A 15,000-nucleotide genomic window follows, 5' to 3' on the forward strand; every position below is an offset into this window, starting at 1 on the left:
ACCAAAGACATAAAATTTTATTAAATATTTATTTTAAATACAGCGTTTTTTATCTTTTTACCAAGATGTCCGTGACCAGATGGACATTTAAGAAATGTAAATATGCATCGTTTACATATTTTTTCTCAAAATGCTTTAAGATAAGCTGAAATATTTATGTTTAGCCCACAAAGGAAGGGAACTTTTCCATGAAAATGAGGACGTATGATTATTTGATGGCCTTTACCAGTTGCAATTGCTTTGGAAAACAGTTTTCATGAAATTACATCCTTATGTTTGAAACTGTTATCTGAAAAAGAAAAAGAAACAATAACTTCAGAACTAAATACGACTCTCTAAATGTTCTTCCAGAAAAGGCTTCTTCTTAGTGACAGAAAATAAAAGGTAGAATACTGATAGATAACCATCAAATGAAGAAATGAAAATATTGAGAGTATATATGTACTCCCTTATTGCATTCCAAGACGATATTCTTTCTTGTTTTAACTAATTTGCAAACAATGTTTATTTCTTTTCTGTTACAAGACACACTAATTAACAAATCTGCTCAAACGAAAATAAACAAATATATGCAGTACAAATCCAGGAATAGGCTATTAAGCAAGGAATATCTCCACCAGCCTCCAGACATATAATCTTTTCTCCCAAGTGAAAATCGTGTTGTGACTAAACTCTTTTTAACCAAAAGAAAATTGTTGATGATGTGTATCGATATAAATAGTGCCGTGAGGGCCTCATAGCGCGAAAACTAATTTGTAAGATACGTGTTAGCCAATATTCATACGAAAATACTTATCAAATTATGCAAGGCCTTATTGCAAATTAGCCTTGAAATTTGGAGTGAGTCTCAAGTTTAAAGTCAAGCAAATCAGAACTTCCAAGTAGGACAGACAAATTGGCGTTGACAGTAATTTCTTAGTTATGGACTAAAAGATGGCTAATTCAGGTTCCTGGAAAAATTATATACTTGCCATATCTTACAAAGTAATCAGAAATTAACTTCCGTATCAAGTAATTCTTTTGGATGATAGTTTAGAGTAATTCATAAACTGAACTTGCCAATAAGGAACAAAACAGAAAAAGGAAAGATTCTCCTGTGCACAATGAATTTTAAATTAAATGGTTAGAACAACGCTTGATCTAACAGTAACTCCATAAACTCTCTCTCTCTCTCTCTCTCTCTCTCTCTCTCTCTCTCTCTCTCTCTCTCTCTCTCTCTCTCTCTCTCAGACATTATAAACATACACAGACACATAACTACAGAGGCGAACGAACAAACACTCACAAACATATACATATTTATGTTTATCCTTGGTGGGGTAAACGCAAATATTTCAAACTTATAAATTAAAGTATATTTAGAAAAAATATGTATATTATATATATATATATATATATATATATATATATATACATATATAAATATATATATATATATATATACATATACTATATATATATATATATATATAAATATATATATCTTAAACGGGGTTTTAAAGCCAAATGACACTCGTTTAAACAAAATGAAACAAACTGCTACTGGCAACTACAACTACCCTCGTTCGTTGCAGATCATTCTGGGGAGTTGGCTGAAAAAGCAAGTTACAAAAATATACTTTTTATTTCCCAAACTAGCTAACATTAAAATGGAATGAAATGAATTAACTCTGACCCAAAAAAAAACGTTAAACTATCGTTTCCTCTCAAAATACCCCCTCTTATCTCATTACGTCCGACTATTCATAATATTTTAATAAGTCAATAGAAGTCTTAGAGAATCCATTTTTCTATATGGTGACTTCGAATCCATCTGAAATAAAGAGACCACAATTATAACACTGCCTTAACCATGAAAGTTAATCAAAAAGAATGTGTACCGCACCACACTTCTCTTTCTCCAGACCCAATAATTATTACTTCAGAGATTAACTTTTTCAAAGTTCTTTCTTACATTACCTTGTTCGATGGGTCTGCAACACCTTGCAACACCTCTTGCAGGCAGTTCCGTTCGCATACCCTGTCATAACGAACACACGCAGACACACCGTGTTATGTCGCACACACCCAAACGACATATTTGGGGGGTGCTCCTGCCCGAAGCTTATGATCAATCGAGGGGTCATCGACCTTCAAGTGCTCAATTTGCATTGGTAATCTATCCTGGCCATTTTTCCTTTTTTTTCATTTCAGCATCTTCGAGGAATCCAGCGCTTGTCTCTAACCGACTTGTCTCTAACCGGAAAGAGCTGAGATTAGCAATTCACTATCGTGCCTTTAAGATATATGTATATATATATATATATATATACATATATATATATAGATATATACAATATAGATATATATATATATATATATATATATATCTATATAGATATATATATATATATATATATATATATATATATATATATATATATCTATATAGTATATATATATATATATATATATATATATATATAATATATATATACATATATCTTAAAGGCACGATGGTGAATTGCTATACCTCGATAATATACATCATGAGTTTTCTACTGCTTATTATAGTTTTAAGGAAAATTAAATAAGGAAAAATGTTTATAGAAAATTTTATTTGTAAAATCTGTTTCACTCATTCTAACATTTACTTTGAAATAAATTATTTTTTTCCGTCTGTCGGTCTGGTCTGTCTGTATGTCTGTCCGTCTGTCCGTCTGTCTATATCATATTTTTACATCCAAATCTCTTAGATTAGATTAGGAACTATACCGGGTGGCAGTTGAGTCTCATCTCTCAAATAACACTGATGAAAGTTACACAATGGAGAAAGGTCTGAATTTAAAATTTTCATATTTCTTGATAATCTCATATGAAGCCTATTTTGATAAATTCTGACAATATTTGTCTAAATTCTGAATTTATTCAGCTTGAGGTTTTTTCACTCCACTGCCATTCTTTTATTCTTCAGGTGGAAAAGAAGACTCGTCTTAGAAGAGTCCAGGGAAGGTCTTGTCGGGAGTTTCGGTGCAGAAGTATTTCCTGGTGATTGGATCTTGGTTCCAGTAACGGCAGGGACCCCCGAATGCGTTGGTGTAAGGACTTCCACCAACTGCAGGAGAAAACAAACTTAGGGTTACAACATCATAAACAGAGCATGCTTTTAATCGTTTGCCATCTGAATCTCATTCCTTCTCAGCCACTAAATGAATCGAAAGACCGTCTAAAGATGCTACTTACTTCCAACACCGCCGAATCCAGGCTGTCCAAATCCTGCTCCTCCTCCTAATCCAGGATTACCAAACTGTGGGTAGGCAGCAGCCAAACAGGCAACGAGTGCCAACATTAGGACGACCAAAAGAGTTGAACGAGCCTGTGGGGATCAAAGGATGAAAAGTATGAGTTATAGCGATTTAGGCAAAAGGGCAAAGGAATCTTTGTATATGTGATAAATTCATTCAAAATAACTTTGAAGCAATCCTTATCGGTTAAAACTATTATCATTTAATAAAATCAGTAAATTTTCTCATTTGATTTTTGCTCTCATTTTTCTGATTTATTGAACATTTGAATCGACTCATTTTTATAAGCATGTGATAGCATTCAGTATGAAAGCGATTCAGTTACACAAAGAGAGAGAGAGAGAGAGAGAGAGAGAGAGAGAGAGAGAGATAGAATATAATCTCACCATGTCTTTCTTGAGCGAGAGCTGAAGATGAAGTGTACGTCTCCTGTTTCCTTTCAGACTTATATATAAGTGGAAAATAGTTGCTCAAATTCATGAGTCAGCTGAAAAGAGGATTTTCCAGGCAGTTCCCCGAGTACACCTTCCGTCCAGGCAAAGCAAAAACTCGTTTCTCCTCCCCAAGTCACATCTCTGAGATTGGTCCAGATGAGTGGCTCTGCGCGAATCCTATTTTCCGTTCGTGTAGTTAGGAATCCGGACATTTTATGGATCATTGTATCGACGGAATTCTTCTTGAGTGAGATGCTCTTACTCCTGAGCTCTCTCATTAATTATGAGAAGTATTTTCATGCACATTTGTTCTACGTTTTCTGTGGAACTAATTTCATTAATATCTGTGAAGAGTAACGTAAATAAATAGCTCAAACTATTCAAAATTAACTTCACACAACCACACACATACATGCACACACAATATTCATCAATCTTTTATTATCTATTAATTATTTATAAGAACATCACATCACTAAAACTTCTTAAATTTGTGTTAACGGTAATACAACACAACAAAGCATTTAACATCAATGGCCACATCAGTCATTCATGCAGAACATATTATTTTATCTAGCGCTACGCCAACAGACAAGTCGTAAGCAGATGCTACGCAGTAGTGGAAGATTTACCATTCAACGTCACAGACATTGCGTCATCAATGTGACGTCATCAACTGACGTCATGGGTTATACGCTCGCCCATTGGCCAGAGTAGGGACGCTCCGAGCCTTCAGGGTATGAAAAATCTTGTTACTGAGTAAGTTCCAGAGAATACTGGAAAGTTTTGGATACGGCCACTCTCATGTCCGTTAGGTAAGCGTCTTCAGTTATCACCAGAATTTGAATTAATCGCTTTGGATTGAGATCTTTTGTTTGATTGAAAGGTTTTGTGTATCTCATAAATCAAAGCGAAAAAATTGTTGACCGATCTTTATATCAAATCTGGAACTAATTTACAAAACTAATTTTAATTTCATGATGTTACTTTAAAAAAATTCTCTCACATCATAAAAACAAAACAAAATTAACTTATCTTTACCAATGATTTCTGCATGTTGTTATACATCTTATTACTTACTCAACTTCTTTCCGTTATATTTTTAAATGATGATATTGAAATCCTATGCAGAAAGAAAATGATAGGGTAAAAAGATGGACAATGAAATCGTTGCAATTTTGTATAAAAGTGGGTTGAGGTGGAGAAAGATCCTACCATTCATTTGCTATAATAATCACTGAAAAAATTGTCTCGGGGGGCAGAGGGGGGTTGCCATTAGCTAATTCTCTTACATATTGTTTCTTTTCCTTCTTCATCGTCTTCTTCTTCTTCATCTTCTTCTTCTTCTTCTTCTTCTTCTTCTTCTTCTTTTTCTTCTTCTTCTTCTTCTTCTTCTTATTATTATTTTTTTTTTTCTTTTTTTTTTTTTTTGCTTTATCACAGTCCTCCAATTCGACTGGGTGGTATTTATAGTGTGGGGTTCCGGGTTGCATCCTGCCTCCTTAGGAGTCCATCACTTTTCTTACTATGTGTGCCGTTTCTTGGATCACACTCTTCTGCATGAGTCCTGGAGCTACTTCAGCCTCTAGTTTTTCTAGATTCCTTTTCAGGGATCTTGGGATCGTGCCTAGTGCTCCTATGATTATGGGTACGATTTCCACTGGCATATCCCATATCCTTCTTATTTCTATTTTCAGATCTTGATACTTATCCATTTTTTTCCCTCTCTTTTCTCTTCAACTCTGGTGTCCCATGGTATTGCGACATCAATGAGTGATATTTTCTTCTTGATTTTGTCAATCAACGTCACGTCTGGTCTGTTTGCATGTATCACCCTATCCGTTCTGATACCATAGTCCCAGAGGATCTTTGTCTGATCGTTTTCTATCACTCCCTCAGGTTGGTGCTCGTACCACTTATTACTGCAAGGTAGCTGATGTTTCTTGCACAGGCTCCAGTGGAGGGCTTTTGCCACTGAATCATGCCTCTTTTTGTATTGGTTCTGTGCAAGTGCCTGGCATTCGCTTGCTATGTGGTTTTATGGTTTCATTTTTCGTATTGCACTTCCTACATATGGGAGAGATGTTATTTCCGTCTATCGTTCTTTGAACATATCTGGTTCTTAGGGCCTGATCTTGTGCAACCTCGTTATCATTCCTTCAGTTTCCTTCTTTAGCTCTCCCCTCTGTAGCCATTGCCATGTGTCATCGCTGGCTAATTCTTTAGTCTGTCTCATGTATTGTCCATGCATTGGTTTGTTGTGCCAGTCCTCTGTTCTGTCTGTCATTCTCCTGTCTCTGTATATTTCTAGGTCTTCATCTACTTTTATTAGTCCTTCTTCCCATGCACTTTTTAGCCACTCGTCTTCACTGGTCTTCAGATATTGCCCCAGTGCTCTGTTCTCGATGTTGACGCAGTCCTCTATACTTAGTAGTCCTCTCCCTCCTTCCTTTCGTGTTATGTATAGTCTGTCCGTATTTGCTCTTGGGTGTAGTGCTTTGTGTATTGTCATATGTTTCCTGGTTTTCTGATCTATGCTGCGGAGTTCTGTCCTTCGTCCATTCCACTATTCCTGTGCTGTATCTGATTACTGGTCACTGCCCATGTGTATGGCTTTTATATATTTTCCGGCGGTGAGTTTTGACTTGAGTATCGCCTTGATCTCTGCATATATTCTTTCCTGATCGTGTCCTTCATCTATTGTTGTTTTATATCCCCTCCTTCCATTATTCCCAGGTATTTGTATCCTGTCTCATCTATGTGTTTGATTTTGCTCCCATCTGGTAGCTTTATCCCTTCAGTTCTCGTTACTTTGCCTTTTTGTATGTTGACTAAGGCGCATTTTTCTATTCCAAACTCCATCCTGATGTCCCCAGATACATCCTTACAGTCTGGATTAGGGTATCTATTTCCTTGATGCTCTTACCATACAGCTTGATGTCGTCCATGAACATCAGATGGTTGATTCTGTTGCTTCTTTTCTTGAGTTGGTACCCGGCATCCATCTTCTGTAGTACTTTTGTCATGGGAATCATGGCTACTACGAAGAGTAGTGGGGACAGTGAGTCGCCCTGGGAGATCCCTCTCCTGATATTAACTTCTGCTAGTCTTATTCCAGAGCTTGTAAGTATTGTAGTTGCGCATTGTATTTTTGAGGAAGCTGATGGTGTTTTCCTCTGCCCCATATATTTTCAGGCATTCTATTAGCCATGTGTGTGGTATCATGTCGAAGGCTTTCTTATAGTCTATCCATGCCATGCTTAGGTTGGTTTTCCCTTCTCCTGCTGTCTTCTTCATTACCATTTTGTCTATCAGGAGCTGGTCTTTTGTGCCCCTACACATCCTTCTGCAGCCTTTCTGTTGGTGGGGGTGGGATGGTGTTTGTCTCCATCTAGGTTAGTTGTATAGCCTTTTAAACTGATGCTACCTTTTGTTAGTTAACTTCCACACTATTGGTAGGCAGGTGATAGGCCGTTTGTAGTTACTGGCTATATTTCCCTTACTCTTGTCTTTTTGTACTAAGGATGTTCTTCCTGTGGTCATCCATTTGGGTGCATGGTGATTTGAGATACAATGCTGGAGTGTTCTGCTATTCGTGGGTGTAGGGCCTTGAAGTTTTTGAGCCAGTATCCATGGACTTCATCGGGACCTGGGGCTTTCCAGTTTGGCATTTTCTTTAGTTGGTGTCTGACTGTGTCTGTCGTGATCTCTGTGAAGCTTTGTTTTAGTTCTCCCTGTTTCTTCTTCCTTGACTTCCTGGAGCCATGTTGCATGTTTGTTGTGTGATACCGGATTGGCTCCATATGTTTCCCAGAGTCTCTTACTTGGTTCGGCTTCAGGAATTTCTGGGTGGTTGTCTTCCCCTCTTAGTTGGCTGTATAGTCTTTTCTGGTTGGTTCCGAATAGTTTGTTCTGTTGGTATCCTTATTCCTGTTGTTCATGTACCGTTGGATCTTATGTGCTTTGGCCTTAAGCCTCTGCTTTACATTTTCTATTGTGTTGTTTAGTCCCCTCTCTTGTACTTTGTTTTATTTCTCGTTGAGTTCCTCCCTTGTTTCTTGCTTCTTAGCCATTTTTCTGCCATCTCTTTCAGTTTACTCAAGTCAGACCTCATCAACATGATTTGCTTTTCCAGGCACCTTTTCCAAGGAGGTTGCTGTTTTGTTTCTGTTGAGTTGGTTGTGCTGGTGGTGTTGTTGTTCGAATCCCCATCAGTTCTGCTACTAATTTTGCTCCTGCATATGCCAAGTTATTTGTTTCTGTGATACTGGTGGTGTGTATTATGCCCATTATTATTATTATTATTATTATTATTATTATTATTATTATTATTATTATTATTATTATTATTATTATTATTATTATTATTATTATTATGGTACTTAGGAAGCAGACCCTCTCTCAAACATTACTTGTTGTATTAAAGTAATGGCTACTTCAGCAGCGTTACACTTGTAGTCTCTATTTTCCCAATAGCGGCTTTTTCGTGCTACTTAGACAGGCTAGTAGAGCGCCTATAGAGGTCAAGATCAAATACAGAGCCAAAATTGGTGTATATATTTGAATTTTACAGATAAACTATGATACCATAGTCATCAAAGTCATTAACGATAGTAATATAACAAAATTCAAACCTCAAAATACATCAATGCCTGGCTTTCTTTCCGGTTTGAAAATGACTGGGGTGGAATAGACAAATCTCAAATCATTTTATCTTTGAAACTATATTTCCGACACCCTGCTAATCTAGAAAACTTCGATGTGACTCGACAGAATTATAAAGCGTAATATCAAAAATATTTATATAAAAGGTCATTTATATATCAGCGCTAAAAAAACTTTTTTTTTTTTTTTTTTTTTTTTTTTTGGTTTTTTTTTTTTTTTTTTTTGCTATTCTCATCATCTTGGAATTTTCTTTCTTCCCAAAGTTTCACGTAATTACAAAATCAGAAAAAAATATCGAATGAGCGTAAGAGGAAACTTTCCAGACCGGCTGTCAGTGAGCGATGAGTCACTGCAATACAGGTCCAAGCGTCAGGACTTCCCGCCTTGAGTGAGAGACACATCGGCAGAGGGAAAAATACCGAACGCGGTTGTCAGGTACAAAGGACTGTGAATCCAGCAGACAGCATTCACTCCTCACAAGAGAAGAAGAAGAGTCAGTTCTCATCTTACTCTGCTATAGACAATATGAAGGTGAGTTACAATTGATTTTGAGGTTCAATTTCTTGAATGCTCAGAAATCGGAAGTTCAAAGGTAATTGAACTGAATGAAATGTTCGTACATATACAAATAAGAAATGTCAAATGTTCATTTTAAAATGTTTGTATTCCTTTCTTTTCAGGGACTTTTGATCATCTGCTGTCTGACAGCTGTTGCATTTGCACAGGATAAAAATGCAGGAAATAAACGATTCTTTGGAGGATTAAACCAAGGCTTTGGTGGAGGTTTCGGTGGAGTTGATCCACGATTTGGAGGTGGTTTTGGAGGTGGAATTAACCCAGGCTTTGGAGGAGGATTCGGAGGAGTTTCCAACACCTGCAGACGTTGGTGCCGAACTCCCGAGGGACAGGCATACTGCTGCGAGAGCAATAATGAGCCTGACACCATTCCCTTTGTGAAGCCAGGTGTATGCCCTCCCGTTCGTCCTCAGTGCCCACCCGTCAGGACCTTTGCCCCTCCACAGACATGCTCCAACGACAGCAAGTGCGGAGGTGTCGACAAGTGCTGCTACGACAGGTGTCTTGAGGAGCACGTGTGCAAACCCCCAGTTGGGTCTTCCGGCTTCGGTGGATTCGGTTTTGGAAGATAATTCCTGACCTTCCTTTGAAGAAGCGTTATCACACATTATTAGAAAATAGTATTTTACTTTAGATTTGTAATACCAAAGACATGAAATTTTATTAAATATTTATTTAAAATACAGCGTTTTTTATCTTTTTACCAAGATGTCCGTGACCAGATAGACATGTAAGAAATGTAAATATGCACCGTTTACATATTTTTTCTCAAAATGCTTTAAGATAAGCTGAAATATTTATGTTTAGCCACAAAGGAAGGGAACTTTTCCATGAAAATGAGGACGTATGATTATTTGATGGCCTTTACCAGTTGCAATTGCTTTGGAAAACAGTTTTCATGAAATTACATCCTTATGTTTGAAACTGTTATCTGAAAAAGAAAAAGAAACAATAACTTCAGAACTAAATACGACTCTCTAAATGTTCTTCCAGAAAAGGCTTCTTCTTAGTGACAGAAAATAAAAGGTAGAATACTGATAGATGACCATCAAGTGAAGAAATGAAAATATTGAGAATATATATGTATTCCCTTATTGCATTCCAAGACGATATTCTTTCTTGTTTTAACTAATTTGCAGACAATGTTTATTTCTTTTCTGTTACAAGACACACTAATTAACAAATCTGCTCAAACGAAAATAAACAAATATATGTAGTACAAATCCAGGAATAGGCTATTAAGCAAAGCTATCTCCACCAGCCTCCAGACATATAATCTTTTCTCCCCAGTGAAAATCGTGTTGTGACTAAACTCTTTTTAACCAAAAGAAAATTGTTGATGATGTGTATCGATATAAATAGTACCGTGAGGACCTCATAGCGCGAAAACTAATTTGTAAGATACGTGTTAGCCAATATTCATACGAAAATACTTATCAAATTATGTAAGGCCTTATTGCAAATTATACCTTGAAATTTGGAGTGAGTCTCAAGTTTAAAGTCAAGCGAATCAGAACTTCCAAGTAGGACAGACAAATTGGCGTTGACAGTAATTTCTTAGTTATGGACTAAAAGATGGCTAATTCAGGTTCCTGGAAAAATTATATATTTGCCATATCTTACAAAGTAATCAGAAATTAACTTCCGTATCAAGTAATTCTTTTGGATGATAGTTTAGAGTAATTCATAAAATGAACTTGCCAATAAGGAACAAAACAGAAAAAGGACAGATTCTCCTGTGCACAATGAATTTTAAATTAAATGGTTAGAACAACGCTTGATCTAACAGTAACTCCATAAACTCTCTCTCTCTCTCTCTCTCCTCTCTCTCTCTCTCTCTCTCTCTCTCTCTCTCTCAGATATTATAAACATACACAGACACATAGCTACAGAGGCGAACGAACAAACACTCACAAACATATACATATTTATGTTTATCCTTGGTGGGTTAAACGCAAATATTTCAACTTACAAATTAAAGTATATTTAGAAAAAATATGTATATTATATATATATATATATATATATATATATATATATATATACATATACTATATATATATATATATATATATATATATATATATTTATATATGAATATATATATCTTAAACGGGGTTTTAAAGCCAAATGACACTCGTTTACACAAACTGAAACAAACTGCTACTGGCAACTACAACTACCCTCGTTCGTTGCAGATCATTCTGGGGAGTTGGCTGAAAAAGCAATTTACAAAAATATACTTCTTATTTCCCAAACTATCTAACATTAAAATGGAATGAAATGAATTAACTCTGACCCAAAAAAAACGTTAAACTATCGTTTCCTCTCAAAATACCCCCTCTTATCTCATTACGTCCGACTATTCATAATATTTTAGTAAGTCAATAGAAGTCTTAGCGAATCCATTTTTCTATATGGTGACTTCGAATCCATCTGAAATAAAGAGATCACAATTATAACACTGCCTTAACCATAAAAGTTAATCAAAAAGAATGTGTACCGCACCACACTTCTCTTTCTCCAGACCCAATAATTATTACTTCAGAGATTAACTTTTTCAAAGTTCTTTCTTACATTACCTTGTTCGATGGGTCTGCAACACCTTGCAACACCTCTTCCAGGCATGTTCCATACCCTGTCATAAGCAATCAGTGAGTCCTCTCTTAGCACTTATCTCCCCATAATAAAAGTCATATACTGTTCGTTACGGACACACGCAGACACACCCTATGTCGCACACACCAAACACGGGTGCTCCATGCCCGAAGCTTATGATCTTCAAGGGGTCATCGACCTCAAAGTGCATTGGTAATCTATCCTGCCTGTTTTTTCATTTCAGCATCTTCGAGGAATCCAGCGCTTGTCTCTAACCGGAAAGAGCTGATATTAGCAATTCACTATCGTGTCTTTAAGTATATATATATATATATACTATATATATATATATATATATATATATATATATATATATATATATATATATTATATATATATATATATATATTTATTTATATATATATATATATATATATATATATATATATATATATATATATATAAACTTAAGTATATATACCTCGATAATATACATCATGAGTTTTCTACTGCTTATTATAGTTTTAAGGACAATTAAATATGGAAAAATGTTTATACAAATTTTTATTTGTAAAATCTCTTTCACTCATTCTAACATTTACTTTGAAATAAATTATTTTTTTCCGTCTGTCAGTCTGGTCTGTCTGTCTGTCTGTCCGTCTGTCTGTCTGTCTGTCTATATCGTATTTTTCATCCAGATCTCTTAGATTAGATTAGGAACTATATGGGGCGGCAGTTGAGTCTCATCTCTCAAATAACACTGATGAAAGTTACACAATGGAGAAAGGCCTGAATTTAAAATTTTCATATTTCTTGAAAATCTCATATGAAGACCACTTTGATAAATTCTGACAATATTTGTCTAAATTCTGAATTTATTCAGCTTGAGGTTTTTTCACTCCACTGCCATCCTATTATTCTTCAGGTAGAAAAAAAGACTCGTCTTAGAAGAGTCCAGGGAAGGTCTTGTCGGGAGTTTCGGTGCAGAAGTATTTCCTGGTGATTGGGTCTTGGTTCCAGTAACGGCAGGGACCCCCGAATGCGTTGGTGTAAGGACTTCCACCAACTGCAGGAGAAATCAAACTTAGGGTTACAACATCATAAACAGAGCATGCTTTTAATCGTTTGCCATCTGAAACTCATTCATTCTCAGCCACTAAATGAATCGAAAGACCGTCTAAAGATGCTACTTACTTCCAACACCGCCGAATCCAGGCTGTCCAAATCCTGCTCCTCCTCCTAATCCCGGATTACCAAACTGTGGGTAGGCAGCAGCCAAACAGGCAACGAGTGCCAACATTAGGACGACCAAAAGAGTTGAACGAGCCTGTGGGGATCAAAGGATAAAAAGTATGAGTTATAGCGATTTGGGCAAAAGGGCAAAGGGATCTTTGTGATAATTATGACAGTCTTGTATTATTACCTTCGTAAATTCTATCAAATAACTTTGAAGCAATCCTTATCGGTTTAAACTATTATAATTTAATAAAATTAGTAAATTTTCTCATCTGATCTTTGCTCTCACTTTTCTGTTTTATTGAACATATGAATCGACTCGTTTTTATTAGCGCGTGATAGAATTCAATATGAAAGCGAATCAGTTGCACAAAGAGAGAGAGAGAGAGAGAGAGAGAGAGAGAGAGAGAGAGAGAGAGAGAGAGAGAGAGAGAGAGAGAGAGAGAAACTGAATATGATCTCACCATGTCTTTCTTGAGCGAGAGCTGAAGCTAAAGTGTACGTCTCCTGTTTCCTTTCAAACTTATATATAAATAGAAAATAGCTGCTCGAATTCATGAGTCAGCTAAAAAGAGGAGTTTCCAGGCAGTTCCCCGAGTACACCTTCCGTCCAGGCAAAGCAAAAACTCGTTTCTCCTCCGCAAGTTACGTCGCTGGGATTGGTCCGGATGAGAGGCTCTGCGCGAATCCTATTTTCCGTTCGTGTAGTTAGGAATCCGGACATTTTATGGATCATTGCACAGGTCGAATTCTTCTTGAGTGAGATACTCTTACTCCTAACATCTCTCATTAATTATGAGAAGTATTTTCATGCACATTTATTCTACGTTTTCTGTGGAACTAATTTCATCAACATCTATGAAGAGGAACGTAATCAAATAGCTCAAACTATTCAAAATTAACTACACACAACCACAAACATACATACACACACAATATATATATATATATATATATATATATATATATATATATATATATATATATATATGTGTGTGTGTGTGTGTGTGTGGTGTGTGTGTGTGTGTGTGTGTGAGTGTGTGTGTGTGTGAGCGTGTTTGTGTGTATGAATGTGTATATTCATCAATCTTTTATTATCTATTAATTATTTATAAGAACATCACATCACTAAAACTTCTTAAATTTGTGTTAACGGTAATACAACACAACAAAGCATTTAACATCAATTGTCACATCAGTCATTCATGCAGAACATATTATTCTATCTAGCGCTACGCCAACAGACAAGTCGTAAGCAGATGCTACGCAGTAGTGGAAGATTTACCATTCAACGTCACAGACATTGCGTCATCAATGTGACGTCATCAATCTGACGTCATGGGTTATACGCTCGCCCATTGGCCAGAGTCGGGACGCTCCGAGCCTGCAGGGTATGGAAAATCTTGTTACTGAGTAAGTTCCAGAGAATACTGGAAAGTTTTGGATACGGCCACACTCGTGTCTGTTAGGTACGCGTCTTCAGTTATCACCAGATTTTGAATTTATCGCTTTGCTTTTAGATCTCTTGCTGATTGAAAGGTTTTGTGTATCTAATAAAACAAAGAGTTCGAATTGTTGACCGATCTTTATATCAAATCTGGAACTAATGTGCAAAACTTTTTTTAGTTTGATGATATTACTTTTTAAAAAATTATCTCACATCATAAAAACAAAAAAAAGTAAACTTATATTTACCAATGATTTCTTAATACTTACTCGACTTCTTTCCTTTATATTTCTAATGATGATATTGAAATCTTATGCAGAACGAAAATGATAGGATACAAAGGTGGACATTGAAATCGTTACAATTTTGTATAAAAGTGTGTTGAGGTGGAGACAGATCCTACCCCTAATTTGCTATAATCATCACTGAAAGAATTGTCTCGTGGGCGGAGGAGGATGCCATTAGCTAATTCTCTTGCATATCGTTGTTTCTTCTTCTTCTTCTTCTTCTTCTTCTTCTTCTTTTTCGTAATATAACATAATTCAAACCTCAAAATATATCAATGCCTAGCTTTCTTTCCGGTTTCAAAATAACTGGGGTGGAATGGACACATCTCAAATAATTTTATCTTTGAAACTATATTTCCGACACCCTGCTAATCTAGAAAAGTTCGATGTGACTCGACAGAATTATAAAGCGTAATATCAAAAATATAGATAGCTATAAGAACATTTTTTTTTTTTACTATTCTCATCATCTT

At 35.9% G+C, this 15,000-nt stretch overlaps 2 protein-coding genes and 2 long non-coding RNA genes across 4 annotated transcripts in view; 2 read left to right on the top strand and 2 right to left on the bottom strand.

Moving 5' to 3' along the window:
- Positions 1-38, top strand: part of LOC135210799 (small cysteine and glycine repeat-containing protein 2-like) — an 859-nt gene extending 821 nt beyond the window's left edge. The window contains exon 2 of the mRNA XM_064243662.1: positions 1-38. This exon is cut by the window's left edge and continues 540 nt beyond it. The gene's annotated coding sequence lies outside the window, so the exon portion shown is untranslated.
- Positions 39-2,578: 2,540 nt separating this feature from the next.
- On the bottom strand, positions 2,579-3,809 carry LOC135211600 (uncharacterized). Its single transcript, XR_010313671.1, has 3 exons — positions 3,671-3,809; positions 3,223-3,355; positions 2,579-3,094 (listed from the first exon to the last, which is right to left on the bottom strand). It is a non-coding gene; the product is annotated as an uncharacterized LOC135211600 (long non-coding RNA).
- A 5,012-nt stretch (positions 3,810-8,821) lies between these two features.
- LOC135211601 (hyastatin-like) lies at positions 8,822-9,627 on the top strand. Its single transcript, XM_064244893.1, has 2 exons — positions 8,822-8,914; positions 9,064-9,627. Exons 1-2 carry the CDS (start codon positions 8,909-8,911, stop codon positions 9,529-9,531), a joined length of 474 nt encoding a protein of 157 aa, XP_064100963.1. The 5' UTR covers positions 8,822-8,908; the 3' UTR covers positions 9,532-9,627.
- A 2,476-nt stretch (positions 9,628-12,103) lies between these two features.
- Positions 12,104-13,402, bottom strand: LOC135211602 (uncharacterized). The gene is made up of 3 exons (XR_010313672.1): positions 13,258-13,402; positions 12,752-12,884; positions 12,104-12,623 (listed from the first exon to the last, which is right to left on the bottom strand). It is a non-coding gene; the product is annotated as an uncharacterized LOC135211602 (long non-coding RNA).
- Between the last annotated feature and the right edge of the window lie 1,598 nt (positions 13,403-15,000).

The sequence above is a fragment of the Macrobrachium nipponense genome, chromosome 4 (assembly GCF_015104395.2).
Source record: "Macrobrachium nipponense isolate FS-2020 chromosome 4, ASM1510439v2, whole genome shotgun sequence".
NCBI lineage: Eukaryota > Metazoa > Arthropoda > Malacostraca > Decapoda > Palaemonidae > Macrobrachium > Macrobrachium nipponense.